We start from the raw sequence: 14,941 nt of genomic DNA, 5'->3' as shown, positions 1-14,941 counted from the left end.
TATATATATATATATATATACACAGACCTGCAAAGTGGCACAACTTTACATGTGAAGAAATGCTCCCCTTTCCAGAAGTCAGTATGAAAAGATCTGAAATGTGAAACACGGCTGTCCAGTCCAGTTTATTACAAGTTAGGTTCACAATGAAACCCTGTGTTTCATGCACTTGACACAAGTTTGTTGCAGCAATAATGCTGCGCTAAGATGCCGTGATAGTGGTTTCTTTGTTAGCACGACCACTTTTTCTAAAATATTTTAGAGATCTTTGACTTTTACCAATTCATATACTCTTGAATGAATAAATCTACAGAGAAAAGTCAATCTGAAAGGAAGACTAAATATAATGTGCCTTTTTGTAACACAGGAAAAAAAAAAAAGGTGGATTTTTAAAAGGTCTAAAAAGGTCTTGTTTCACGAATTACGAAAGCGTAATTATTTTACTACAAACCTATTTTTCTTAATAAATACATATTTGCAACCCCCTTTTCCCAAGTAAAAGCATTAATTCAGCACCTCTCCTTTGTATTTAGAACTAGCATATTGAACTATGCTGTTTAAAATGATTTAACAACTTAACTGGTATTGCAAAAACCTACAAGGACAACGTTAAAACTTATCCGTTGTGTTAGACATCTGGGCGTAACATATTTTCTCCTATAACACAAACTATGTTAGTCAGTCAATTTGAAATTCAGTTTTGAGGATTCTTCAACATCTGGAGAATTGTACACAAAGCCAAATGTGCTCGTGTATGTCCCCAGTTCTGAATTGTACTAGAAGCACGGGTGTCCAGTGCTAAAATGAGTCACTTAAGTGCATAAGTGAAACGCGGTCCAAATGACCTCGGATATGAGGCTTTATAGAAAACCTGGCTGGATTTTAGAATGGATGCACGCTTTCTTACAACAGTCACCTCTATCGAAGCAATTGGAAAAAAAAATCACAATCCAAAATGACAGAAAGGCTTGCATCACAGTCAGAGCTCGTAAAAACGGTTTTCTTTATGATCGGGCCAACTTTGATTCATGAGCTCTTAATGTTCCGACAGCATCTTTCACTGCATGATAGATAATATTTTTCACCTGGAATGAAAGCGAAAAAAATAAAAAATAAAAACCACTACTATATCAGCATCAGGGACTGGTCAGTGGAATTTAAGCACTATTGGTTTTCAGGCAAATTCATGTTTAATAGTCTTTCTTCTCATTTATAGTAAGTGAATGAAACAAATATTGGCATATTCTCTCTTTGATGTGGTGAGGGGTTCACTCGAAATCCTGTCTGCCCCTTTCACATAGGAAAATACTGTGAAGGTAGTTTAGGCATCCAGTATCAATGGTGTTCCATAAACCTACCAACTGGGAAATGGCAGTGGAAAATGTCTTGGCATCCCTGAGGGAAAACTAGTCTACGGTAAAACAGAGGGAGGTCCTGGCTGGCTAGCTACTTTCATGACTCGCACTGAACAGCATTTAAAATTAAGTTGATTTTACCTGAGTACACAGGCAGTACTCTCAGGAGTCCAAGACCCTAATACTACACCCTAGGTTAAGCTCAGACAGTGTAAAGTACTGAGCCCACAATGAATCTCTGGACTCAAGGGTCTGATATGGCACTGAAAGGGAAAAATGCATGTGATGTTTTGTTTAGAGCAGTGAATCTCCAAATTCTTATTTGTTGAAGAGAAGAAATTGAACACATTAACTTCAATGGCACTAAGCTAAAACCGAGCTTCCAATTCAGGGGGAAAATAACCTACAGTGGAAGGAATAATGTTCAGTGCTTTGTGTCCACCCTTGCAGGGGCAGGACTAATATCCCTACAGTCTGTTCTGTCTCCCCAATAAACAAATTGAACAAATGCTGATGTTACTCATGCTATTTAGCAAACAATTTAAAAGGAAGGCCTGTTAGACAAAGCGCAGCAGATACTCTACCTGTAACTTATCCTCATGGTTGGTGTGGGTATTTGACAGGTGCCTAAATTCCTGTGTCAGGCGGAAGCAATGTTTCACATGTTCTGGAGACACAAAATCTTCAGCTACTTTTATACAGCTGTATAAATTGTGGACCTTTAATGGAACAAGCAAAATAAAAATAAAATTAGGAAATGCCTGGCAGAACAGGGAGTTATAATTTCCCATTAAAGAAGACCTAACAGGGGATTATTTGAGCTACCTTAGATGACATCTTTATGAAAATACTAGTTGCCAAACTGACCTTTGCTGTAAGTATTTTGTGTCACTTCCAACAAGCATGCACCAAGCGAGGCCAAGACACTTGTTGTTGTATACCTTTTCAAGTCAGTTACTTAAGAGAGTGGAAATTACTATACTCCAGCAGCGCATACTTTAAAATGTACTTTACAAGTGTCGCTTTATTAAAATATGTCTGGCTGTGGATGTTCTTTTTATGCCAACTCTACAGCATAATCCAAGTTCTTGTACCTGATGTGGGGCTCCAGCTGGAATGAAGACCGCATCACCAAGGAATTGCACAATTGCCCAGCCTTGTACACCATATTCATCATAGAGGCGCTTACGCAATGCCTGATCCAAATACCAACTTTGATCATGTATTGGGTCGTGGTCTGATGGATTCTCTTGCCCCTGTTCGTCCCCATACTACAGAAGTTAACAGAGAAAGGTGATATTAGGATTGAGCTATCAGTGTGTGTTGTATGTGACAAATACACGAAATGGTATTATACAGTACCTTTCTAAGCAGTTCCCGTATTTTTTCTGCATCTTTTGCTGCATAAATATGCCACAAAGCTCCAGGCTTTTCTTTTCCATCGTGAATACGCTTTTTTGTTACTTCATCAGCATCTCCCTCCTCTATGGTCCTAAGTACCTCTGAAATGTGAGTGTGGTCATTTAAACATTACTGCTTTCTTCTAATACAAATGTCTGTGCTTAAAAAAAAAGGTGTAGCACTTCCTTTCCAAAATATCTGTTATTCAGCTATCAGATCCAACAGCAAGTAACACAAGTACTGCTTATAGTGTTTTGGGTATATATATTTTTTTACATACAGTCTTACCTTCATCATGGCCACTTTCTCCTTTCGGAATGCCAACATAAACCATGACATTGACTGCATCAGACACATCCAAATGCAAGTTTGTTGTACCAACCCTCCTATCTTCAGAAGTTATTAAGCCTTAACCAAAGCAGAATCAAACAGTTAATATTATATTTAAACATACACAACATTAACTTGTATTATAGTACAGTATATATATATATAGTATAGTATAGTGAGGACAAATCTCAAGACAACTATATACCACGTTTGCTGCACTTAAGATAATGAATCCTTCCAAAAATATCTACAGTACTATTGCTGAAAATCACTAGCATTTTTAAATATCCCAAAAGCTTAGACATTATTAAACTTCCCCATTGTTACCTGCTTCCTTGTTCCTCTAAGGAAAAGAGAAAAGCTCACCAAGAAAGTTTTCAAACTACAAAAATGTACTCTATACTATCCTCAATTTCATTGGCTGTGCCTCAAAAGACTCCAGTAATATGACTAACCTCAGGACAGTGCACCAAATATAACGTCAACAAGTGTTGGAGCACTGCAGGGAATAGTGGATATATCATATGCCTCCCCCTAGGGCAGTACACAGGTATATGGAAAAACTCTTTAAAATGTATCCAATCTTAAACTGCATGATAACTTCTAGGTGCACAATCATGATGTTCAAGTTATAACTAAATATCAAGTCTTCCATTTTCACAATTGGGAAAAGTTCAAATGCAAAATCATTGCTACAAATACCAAAAACAACTGAAACACAATATAGCTTCTAAAAATGATGTACAGTAGTAAATTAAGATACTGGAATGAAATCACGACTAAAGCATACCATAGGCATTGTACATTTTAGGTCCCAGGTCTGGTCGGACAAAATAGCTGGGCAACCTAGATGCCAAATTAAGCCTCCCATCTCTTTTTGTATATTCTGGCAAAGGAAGGTTCTCCATCAGATCTTCAAATCTAAAACAAAGTTAAAGTCACAGAAATCATTAGCCTCATAAACACATTTTAAATAGTGCAAGGACATAAAGACCTTTGTGTGAGGGCACTACAAGTGTCAGCAGTACCTTTCCATTTAATGAACAGGGACTGCTGACACTTGTAGTGCCCCCACACACAGGACAACAGGACTGTCATAGAATGATTAGTGGGCACGAGCTTTGCATCTCAGCAATTAGCAGGGTTATTTTATTGTTTTTCCTTTTTCATGTTCGGCTCCTAATTTTATTCACAACTTAGTAAATTTGGATTTGACACCCCAGTTCTACATCATTGGTCCTCACTCCATCACTACTAGAAAAAGAACTGTGTGACCAGGTAACAACTAAACCAATTGAAATCTCTACCTAAAAATTACAGAATCTAAATGACCACATATGTTTGGCTGCTATAGGGCTCTCATCAAACATTTAGCATACACCATGCATTGCCCAAAAACAGAACGTTATATGGGCGGGTCTCTCTAAAACACCTTCCTGGCGCTACTGAAAATAATTTTAAGTTAAATGCAAATTTATGTACAATACTCTTCTTTGCAGATATAAAGATAAGTATTTTCCAATAGGGAAATCTATCCTGGGATCATGTACCAAAAAGATAGATAGATGGGTCAAAACGAGAGTCAATGAGCAGGGAAATCATTACACTGGATCATTGACACAACAAGGACACCTAAATAAAATGATAGGGACTTCCTGTGGCCATCCTAACAAGCTGACAGCAGTTACATTACATATAGTGAGGAAGTCAGACAATGTGCACATACTAAGTTCCAGTATCCAATTTAACTGACTGCATATTACAGGAGTCTGTCCAGTTGTACTCCTAACACATATTTTCATAATATTTGTCTATCTTCCTGGACTATCAAAGATAAAAATGAGAAGCGCTGATGTTTCTGATCTGCCTGTGTATGGTCAAAGATGAGGATCTTCCTAGCTTTCAGGCCCTTATGGTACCAAAACAAAAACCTACACCTAATATCCTAAACAAGACTAGTTAACCAATAGCTGGCGAACCAGGCAGTGTTATATGAAAGTGTATGAAACCAGTTTCTTATTTGTACTGGGTGAGCTACCGACTATGAAACATGGGCATGTGTGCATGCATTTCCCAGACAAAAAAAATATTCTTATATAGTATATACAGTTGCTGAGCAGGAACACATTTTACCTTGTAAGCATCATGTCCCTAAAGTCTTCCCCTGGAGGCCAATCCTTTAGTTTAAGAACCATAGGTGTACCGTCCTCTGCTCGTAATCTCTCTGTAATGTTAAAAGTTGCATTAGTAAAGGTAGACTTCAAAATCTGCCCCAACAGCTTTCTAAGCAATGTTTAATGCAATGTAATGCATGTACAATTGCACAAATAAAGCTACCTCCCATTCACAGTGATTTAACATTTTACAATAGCGGTTGGTAATGCAATAAATATATATAAATGTAATCATGTATTAACAGTAACAGCCAACATATAAAAGGTGACAGCGTGATGTCAGTTTTTAGGAGTCATATGGAGAATTCTCCTGAAATCTCATAGGATATTGCCACTCATTAATACTTTGCCACTATTGAGAAAATTATGAGTCAGCAGAGCATCCACTACCATGACTAGCGGATCCCTGGACCTAGAGACAAACTTCCTCCGCTTGTGGTTGAACCTGGAAGCCAGGAGGTCGATGTCCACTGTTCCCCCCACCTGCAACAGAGGTCCTGAAACACCTCAGGTGAAGATACCATACCTCAGAGTCCATTGGGGACTGAGTACACCTGTAATGTGCACAGGGTACAGAGCTGGAAGATGACGTTTTAAACAGGTTAGAATCAGGTTGGCTCCTTATTGCTAGACTCCTGGTTTCTCCCTGATAACTGATGTATGCCACTGCTGTGATGTTGTCCGACTGAATCCAGAGCAGGTGACCGTGCAGTCGAGCAATAAAGGGACAACCGAATTGCTCTTGCTTCAGGATGTTGATCGGGAGATAAGCTTCCTGCAGTGACCAAGTTGCCTGAACAAACAGGATGCCTAGGACTCCTCCGCAGCTGGTATCTGTCCACAGATGGCATGAGGACCTTCCAGCTCGTTAGAAGGAAAGATTTCCCAATCCCACACCTGGATTCATAAGCCACCAGGGATAAACTGGTCTTGGATGTCAGGTGCATGTGATTGTCCAGAAAACACAGCTACATGTCCCACAAAACCAGAATGTTAAGTTGCAATAGTCAAATGTGGCACTGTGCATATGGAAGTACTTGGAAATAGGCTACCTTTAAATCTAGATCATTAAGGAGTTTGTCTCAAGGAAGTAAAATTCCGGACTGTTCCAGTGGTGAATTTTGAGAATCCAAGTCTGAACAGAATGTTGCACATTGGTCGATAGGGCCTAAGCCGATTATTCCCTCAGTAAGAGGTTATCCAGATATCCCAAAATGGGAATGCAGGACAGTAAGCACAGGAATTAGCACCTTGGTCAATACTCAAGATGCAGTGGATAGGTCAAAGGGAAGAGCAACAAACTGGGTGTGATGTGTGTCCACAGCAAAATACAGGAAGGATTGATGTGCTAGTGAGTATTCATGCAAGTAAGCATCCTTGATGTCCACAGAGGCCATAAAGTCTCTCATTTGAGGGGAAGCTATGACTGGATTTGTGCACCTAAATAAAAACACTGAGTGCCCTTATATCCAGAATGCATTGATCACCCCCTTTTGGTTTCAGGGTGGTAAACAAGTTTGAGTAGAAACCTTGAAATCATTCCTTTTCTGGAACAAGGGTGTTGATTCCTTGAGATAGGTGTTGTGCAAAAGCAGCGTGGAAGTCCGGTAGGAGTTGCAGAGATCTTGGCAGGTTTGACAACATGAAGCGGTACAAAAGCAATGATTAAAACTCTGGTTTGTAGCCCCTGGGAACTACGTCCTGTACCCAAACATCTGGGATGCGGTTGGTCGAGGTGGTGGCAAAGGCCAACATACTCCCACCACTTTTAGCAGTGGTTGCCTTCACTCATTGAGAGAACTTGCTTGCAGGCTTGGAAGATTTGAGAGTCCAGAGCTTGCAATGAAACTGAGTCCTGGACCTGGACTTAAAACTTGGTGATCTGGTAGTAATGAATCACTTGTTTTTAGCTACAGAAGTCAAATGCTTCCCAGTCCAAAGCTTAGATTTATTTTGCTGGGGCAAAAGGGTAGTCTTTACACCCGTGAAATCTTTGATAAAGTTGTCTAGGGAGGCACCAAAGAACATCGGGTTCTTTAGAGGGGACACTGCAAGTCACCCAGAGCTGTTAGTGGATCATGAGCTGGGGAAACTCACAAGAGCGCTCCATGTGTGCTTATGATCTGCCATATTGCAACTATGGTAAAGTGTGATAAAAAACAAAAAAGTAGTACTCACACCCTAGCTGCTGAAAGCAGGGGAGGTTATATAGCCAGCTGTGACAGAATTACTATCAGTCAATAAACAAGGAGAAAACTGTCACAGTGATCCTTGCTGTGAAGCTGTATGGTGATGATTTACCTCAGGCTGAGAGGGCAAGAAAGCTAGGCAGTGGTGCAGTAATAGCCACTAGGAGAGTTAGTGACACATTGGTGTGATGCAGTAACAAATTCAAGGTTTAAATTCATTATAGTGATGTAGCTTAGTTCTATAGAGTGTTTGCAACATCCATAGGGGGGCCAGCAAGAGAAGTATCAAAGGCCAGGCTCCAAAAAGGGGGCAAAGTCCCTAAAAAGTACCTTACAGTGCTCTGAAAAAGCACCATGAGGCTTACATACAGTAGCTAGTTCCAGAAAGCACCAAAGTTGGGCATACGCCCAGGAGAGTCTTCATGGACAGGATGTCACCAGTAGGTGTATCACGGCCCTGTAAAGCATCCTAAAACTAACATAGTACACCAATTGATTGGAGAGTGCTATAAGCGGGACCCGTTGCCTGAGGGTCACTTTACAGGCCAGCCCCTGCATCTTCATGGCGTCTGGGTACAGCGTCCAAGGCAGCACCGAGGATCAACTGACCTGGAAAACTGCACAATGAGCTATTATGGCTCTGCAGTTACCAAGAGAATCTTGATTGAGAAAAATACAGGAATGTTAAGCAAAATGAGTTTGCTTTTCTCTGAAGAGTGAAGACCTCCATTCTTCTAAGACACTAGTAAAAACCTGAAGCATCATGGGAGTGGGAGGGGTTATATCCTGGCTGACAAATAGCTTTTATTTAGTGTCAAATCCTATTGCATGCACAGCAACATAACCCATACATCTTGGAATCCTTCTTACCCTGTGTGCCTTAATGAACAATTACATATGAAATGTGATCAAATATTACATCATTTCAAAATACATTTTTGTTCTTATTAAACGAGACTAAAAGTAAACAAGGGACTTACTTTCAATAACTTCAAAGCCATCCCAAAAATCTCGCACTTTTACATCTGAAATGATGGCGCAGTTTCGGCAATTGACCAAGTCCACATCTTGATCTCCAAATTCCAGGCTAAAAGCTTCAGGTTTCCATAACTCAGATTTCAGTTTCTTCTGTACCCCAGAAACTAACACAGGCTAAGAAAAAAAATACAAGGGTTTAAAGTCATTTTTAATCTCTATTCGTGTGGCTGTGGAAACTGATAATCGAAAGTAATAATAAAAAAAGAAAAAAAAAGTTCTCACCTGGCCTTGTTTCCAACATTCTCTAAAGATTTTCCAGTTATTTTTGTTGCTAGGGTCATGAAGACAGAGCAGTCTTCCGTCACATAGCCAAGAATGTGAGGTGTGTGGGTCAAGAACGTTTAGACCCATCACCATTTCCTTTCCCTCCTTGAGGCTTTCTGCTGAGCTACTGGCTCTTTTGCTGGCATCTGTTGTCTTTTTGTTCTCTACGACAGACGCAATAATGTGGTCTAGGAAGTTTGGCAAGCTGGATTTCCCCTTTGCCTGCAAGATGTAAATGTTTGACCTACAATTAGCTTGAGAAATGACAATTATACATTGCAATACAAATGGCCATTTCCAATATCACTGTGGAAACTACAGTCACAGTTCAGTTAAAGAATAGGCTTCTTAAATCTTCAATTCGTTAACTGTCATTACTTCCATTAGCAAGAGAAAGCCGACACAGTAGGAATGATCACATATGGATAAATACTAAAGCTACAGATTTTAGATGACAGTATGACCTGCAGATACAATCTGATCACTGAAAGATAGTTTGTACTGATTTCCCCACAAACATGCACATCTGAATTGGCCAAACGGTCCCGCAGAAAAGAGGGAGAGCACACAGCAGACAACTCTGCCAGTGGCTCACCACCAGGAGAAATAGCCGCTTCCAGGAAAAGACCAACCCTGCCGGTCATACCCTGAGGCTCGAACAGGAATTCAATCCAATATATGCAGTTTGGGGGAAAACATGATCCCATGTCTGGAAGTACCTTTAAGCCTACACAGAGAGGGGCAGATACCTCCCTTAGAAGAGGAGATGGAGATCATGATCCTTGGGAACTGTAGGACCCAACATGATGCAGAATAGAATATTACCGTTTGATGGAAGAAATTACATCAATACGGAGGGATACGTATACACAATTTGAAAGTACTTGGCAACAATGGAAGGAGTTTAAACAATCCACGAGATACCTAGAGGACATAGGATGGAGGAGTGGTATAGGATAGAAACATTGGGGGCTGGCATAATACGTAGGGCTGTTTTGAGGTGTGCTGTAACTAGATTATAATGAAGGAACATTATAAGGTTGTCGGAATCCCCCTTACACGGAAATGTATGACATGTGTACTTTCCCCCCCCCCCCCCCCTCTTTTTTTTGTGTGTTTTTCTCACTCTACCCTTTCCTTTTTTGTGTTGTGTAGGTTTGAATTTATTGTATTTTGTTTGTAATGTAATTATTGATGTAAACATGCAATACATGGAATCTAAAAATTTGTTTAAAATTTTGTAAAAATAAAGATTACATATTAAAAAAAAAAAAAGCCTGTCAGTAGAGGCCTTATAGCAGCTGGCAGAATATGCTTCAAATTCTTGTATCAGTGAGGGTAACGATATTTGTGGTTGTGAGATGAAGAATAAAATATCATCCGCATAAGCTGCCAGCTTATGTTCTGTATTACCCACACTGATACCCCCAATATTCCTATTGAGTCTAATCGTAGTGAGGAAAGGTTCCAACGATATGGCGAACAGCAAAGGGGATAGGGGGCATCCCTGTCGCGTACCATTTTGTTGACCCAGATTTCTTACATCAATACCAAAACGACCTTTACCAGTAGACATTTTAAGGAAAAGAGAGATAATACTATCATTCATTCAATCTTATATGGGCCCCTTCACAATTCCAGGTCCTATTTATCTGCCCATATTCTCTAATCACCGCCGTCCCTATCCTTTCTAGTGAGTATTCTAAATCTTTCAACACACTTGGGCTCCAGATCTCAATTTCTGTGTTCATTGGGCCCTGTTTAAAAATGGAGACTTTTCATTCACTCAACCTTTCTGTTGTGTATTGTTCCCCACTAGCATCCAATCACTGTTCAGCATTGGATCCCCGTCCACTATTGCTTCTTGCCAGTCCGGTAATCGGGGAGCAGCGATGGATAGGCTTTCGCAAAAATGTTGAAGTTCTTCCGGGAACCGGAGCACCATTGTCCTCCCATTTTTACGTGCAATTAGGCATGACGGGAACCCCCATCTATAAGGGATACTCGCTGTTTGAAGGATATCCAAAAGTGGACGCATTGCCCTACGGCGTGCTAGAGTCTCTCGGGCCAGGTCCGGGAAAATCTGTATACGAATTCCCTCGAATTCCATCGGTGGTTGCAACCGTAGTTTCCGCATTATGTTCTCTTTATCTATATGATGGTGGAAACGACATATTACATCCCTTGGAACCTCGGGCGCCATATTGCGTGGTCGGGGTACCCGGTGTGTAAGGTCAAACTTAATTAGGGTAGGTGGTGATTGTCCCATTACTTTATTAAACATATTCCTTAATGTCTCTATCAGCTCTGCGTCAGTTATGGTCTCAGGCAGGCCTCGGATCCTCATATTGTTCCTACGGCCCCTGTTTTCCTGATCTTCTAGGCGATAAGAGGTATCCCTTTGAGCCTTAGTTATGGAATACACCTGCACCTGAAGGGCTCTAATTGCCTCTGAGTGTGAGTCCAGCCTTATCTCCCCTTCTTCCACTCTGTTTAACAGTTGTTTCATCTCACTTTTTAATGTCTCAATGTCAGATTTCAGTGATTGTTCCAAGTGAGCAAACATATCAGAAAGTTCGTTTTTGGTGGGTAGAGTTTTCACCATTTCTTCTATAGGTAGTAAAATAGAGTGTTCTAACTCACCCTCCTGTTCCTGTCCAGGAACTGTAGAATCCAATGACTTCTGATGTGGGGATTGTCTGGGGGAGAGACTTGCACGAGCCGCGGATCCCTGCAGTCTACTCGTAGTCTCAGCAGTCATGTAACGCTGAAGAGGGCTCATCACTGGGACTTTCGGTGCACCCTGTTTCCCTGTCTTTTTTCGGTTCATCTTGACATATGGGTGCCGCCGAACAATCACCGAAAAATCGCCGCTAATTTTTCGGTCAGAAGTCTTCTGGCTGTGGATCAATCTCGGTGTATGCTGGCCGTAGTCAAACGAGTGGCGTGCTGGCGGGTGGCGTGCTGCTGCTGCTGCTCACATCAGACGGTCTCAGCAGCCATTAGACTCCGGACACGCCCCCCCTCGTCATCCGATCACCTGACCATTCCCGATGAGACTCCAGCTACTGACAGGCTTTTGTTCGCTTCTCCCTTCTTATCATACAAGTGTATGGGAATGCAGAAGTGGCCGAAGCAGGACAGCTACAGCTTCAATGATTATGAAGGATCTTAAAAGCATGCTGCACTTGCCCACTGAAGCCCATTGACACAGGCTTTTGCTCATCTGACAAGCTTCCAGGTGTGTTGGTTGCACGTGCTCTGTGCTTCTTCCCACAGGCCCCTAATGTCACTTTAGTACCCAGAGATGAGGCAGAGGCCAGTAAATGGAACCCCTGGGTGCAGAAGTGAAAGCAGGCATCTGACACACCTGTGTGTTTAAGCTCTTTATATAAAATACTAATTTTCCCTAATTGCACTTTATAAGAAGCTGAAAAGTTGAACAGTGAAGCTACATAGAAATTACAATGTGTGCTACTCACTGTAGTATTGAACACGGGTGGGAATGGTACCCCTCCTTCTGCTGACCCTTGTGATAATTTTCCAGGGCCAGAATGGAGAAGATCTCTTAAACTGGAACCTTCTGATTTTGTGCTGGAGGCAGCTGGGCCTAATAAAAGGCTATTGAAAAGTTTGGGGGAAGGAGAACTCTTCACACTGGAATTAACAGAGTCCAAACCCACGGGACACTCTTTAGGTTGTACTGTCCTTATAGAGCTGGTGTCTGAAAAACATCAGGGAAATGTCATTGTTACATATGCTCTTACTGAAAGACAACAAGTGATCAAATAATTTCCTTGCTGCATGATAATGATTCTGGATCCTAGGTTCAGGCAGCAAGATCTCAACTTTCTCTCCAAGATGGCAGTAAGTCTCAACCGTGGCAGTTGTCAGATGCCAGAGTTTCTACAGGATATTAGGTAGGGATGCACCGATACCAAGTACAGTACTCGTTACAAGTGCAGATACTTTTCCAGCTCCAAGACTAGACTAGAGAAAAATTAAAAAGTTAGGAGGCAGCTGTCATTTGTAAGGAGCACACAGAGATGTACAAATCCCAGGAGCTCAGTTTTAATGTACGATTTTGTTTTTATAAATAAAGGGATGCACCGATACCAGTTTTGCGAGTACAAGTACTGATACTTGCTGAGTACTTACAAGTATGAGTACTGATACATTTTTGTTTATTGTCATGTGACAGTTTTTCTAAAACAATGTCGACTAATGATTTCAGGACATCGGTGGAGCGCCAGAGCCAGGTACCAGCTGCAACCCTGGTAGTTCATGAAAATGCCAAGTATCGGCATTGGTACTCGAAAAATATCGGTGCATCCCAAATATTAGGGTTTTCGACAGCTGAATTACAAGACAAGTACCTGCAGGAAAGAAAATCTGCATGCACTCTGGAGAACCTGACAGGCTTAGTTAAAAGGACAGATTTATGAGCTATCAAACTTTAACTAGAAAAGATCCTGTATGGAAAGTAGAGAGATTTAGACAAAAATTAGACAGTGAAATTCAGATTCCTAACATTTACTGAGCACATACTAATTTAAAAAAGCTGGAGCAAAAGAAGAAACAGTAGCACATAACCACTCATGAGTCTCCTCACTTAGTTTTCCCATCTAATAAAAAATGAGAAACTAAGTGCTTGCCATGTTTCAATACACTGGGCCCCACTGTTATACTGTAAACCGCATGAATAACCACTAAACTCAAAAAAATGTTGTCATATTTGAAAAACATATATCTCATAAAATATGCTCTGTGTGCACAGGTCAAATGTGATGCCATGCAAAAGCAAAAAGGGAACAAAGAATACAAAGTCATCACCTTTTGTTTCTTCTTTTGCCTTTTGTGCTGCTAGGTCAGCCAGCCAGTGCAAGGCAGATGAAGGGGTCGTTTCTGGACACTGCTGTTTATTGTTTTTTATCTCTGTGCTGCCCTGATTAATATTTGGTTCGGTCTTCGAGTCGTCTGTAACCATGTCAGCAGTTTCCGGTTTCGAATCTTCTTCCATTTTAATGCTGTCACTACACTCTGTGGGAGTGGATGGAACTGTGGCCTCGCATGCTGAAGGAGGATTTACATTTGGAAGCTATGTAGAAAGAAAATAAGCAGACATGTTACAATTACTATTGTGCTAATAGTTAAAATTGACATGTATCCTAATGCTAATACACTGGAAATGTCTCAGCAAAACTCCTGCACATAACTGAAATGTTGTTTAACATTTCATTAGTAGTATGAAGTCCGATTCATTAGTGGTATAATTGTTAGCCAGAAGCTCCCTTTCTTTACTATGTGCCTGCAGAGACACAAAGTCCCCATATGCAGCACTAACATACAGAAGGCTGTATGTGTTATTTATGATTTTGTCACCAATAGAAAGAGTTAAAATTGAAATTCAACAACACGTTCTACTTTGTGGGTTAGAACTGGAAAAGGTAAGACCATCTGTCAGGTACTTATTGATGAGTGCCAATTGGGGAGAATTCCCTTATTCACTGTGAACTAAAAAAAAAAAAAAATAGAAATGCTTAGTTTAAAAAGGAGGAGAAAAAACTAGATGGATTATTTTGTAGAGAGTAAAAAATGTATAAATACCTGGGACATGCCATTGGTGACCGCTGGTCTCAAAACAGTTTTGTTGTATCTGCTAATACACGGACAGTTTGCTTTAATGCCCCATTTCCCCCTTGCAGCATGGACCATATCCCCAATGTTGTAAAGAGCTGCAAGTGAAAAACAGAAATCAGATCAATCCTCACTAAAACAGTGCGCACAAAAAAAAAAATTCCCTTCTCCTTTCTACCAAATGCAGCTGCTTAAACCAAATCTTAAGAGGCTGTATGTTTCCCATTCTAGGGCAAGGTATGCCTTACTCAAAGTTATTAGCAAGCAACGCTATTAAATGCATTCCTATATAGTTCTAAAGATTAAAACCAATCTTACCAGTGCCAGGGATAATCTGTGTGGGCATAAGGTTTTCAGGTTCATGAGGCTGTCCTTTAGCACATTTCAACCAGGAAAATACGTCTTCATCAGTCACCTCATCTTCTAACAAAGTAATTATATAAAAAGAAAAGACTTAGAAGGACAAGCGTACTTTCATTCATTTTATAATAGCCTGCCCTCCTTAGCGGTTTAATAATAAATCCTACCCCCCCCCCACCACCACCACCCCCCC

At 40.7% G+C, this 14,941-nt stretch overlaps 1 protein-coding gene across 1 annotated transcript in view; it reads right to left on the bottom strand.

Annotated features, from left to right (window-relative positions):
* Positions 1 to 753: 753 nt before the first annotated feature.
* KDM3B (lysine demethylase 3B) overlaps positions 754 to 14,941 on the bottom strand; it is a 45,489-nt gene continuing 31,301 nt past the window's right edge. Inside the window, exons 12-25 of the mRNA XM_018569835.1 lie at positions 14,707 to 14,808; positions 14,359 to 14,486; positions 13,585 to 13,849; positions 12,230 to 12,475; positions 11,812 to 11,816; positions 8,710 to 8,973; positions 8,430 to 8,601; positions 5,220 to 5,310; positions 3,877 to 4,007; positions 3,045 to 3,164; positions 2,718 to 2,857; positions 2,450 to 2,626; positions 1,940 to 2,074; positions 754 to 1,085 (exon numbers count right to left, since the gene is read on the bottom strand). Coding sequence (XP_018425337.1) covers positions 1,005 to 1,085; positions 1,940 to 2,074; positions 2,450 to 2,626; positions 2,718 to 2,857; positions 3,045 to 3,164; positions 3,877 to 4,007; positions 5,220 to 5,310; positions 8,430 to 8,601; positions 8,710 to 8,973; positions 11,812 to 11,816; positions 12,230 to 12,475; positions 13,585 to 13,849; positions 14,359 to 14,486; positions 14,707 to 14,808 — 2,057 coding nt within the window. The 3' untranslated portion in view covers positions 754 to 1,004. The remainder of the gene's footprint in view (positions 1,086 to 1,939; positions 2,075 to 2,449; positions 2,627 to 2,717; positions 2,858 to 3,044; positions 3,165 to 3,876; positions 4,008 to 5,219; positions 5,311 to 8,429; positions 8,602 to 8,709; positions 8,974 to 11,811; positions 11,817 to 12,229; positions 12,476 to 13,584; positions 13,850 to 14,358; positions 14,487 to 14,706; positions 14,809 to 14,941) is intronic.

The sequence above is a fragment of the Nanorana parkeri genome, unplaced genomic scaffold (assembly GCF_000935625.1).
Source record: "Nanorana parkeri isolate BGI_ZX_2015 unplaced genomic scaffold, ASM93562v1 scaffold1406, whole genome shotgun sequence".
Taxonomy (NCBI): domain Eukaryota; kingdom Metazoa; phylum Chordata; class Amphibia; order Anura; family Dicroglossidae; genus Nanorana; species Nanorana parkeri.
This window is presented reverse-complemented; position numbering and strand designations above follow the sequence as displayed.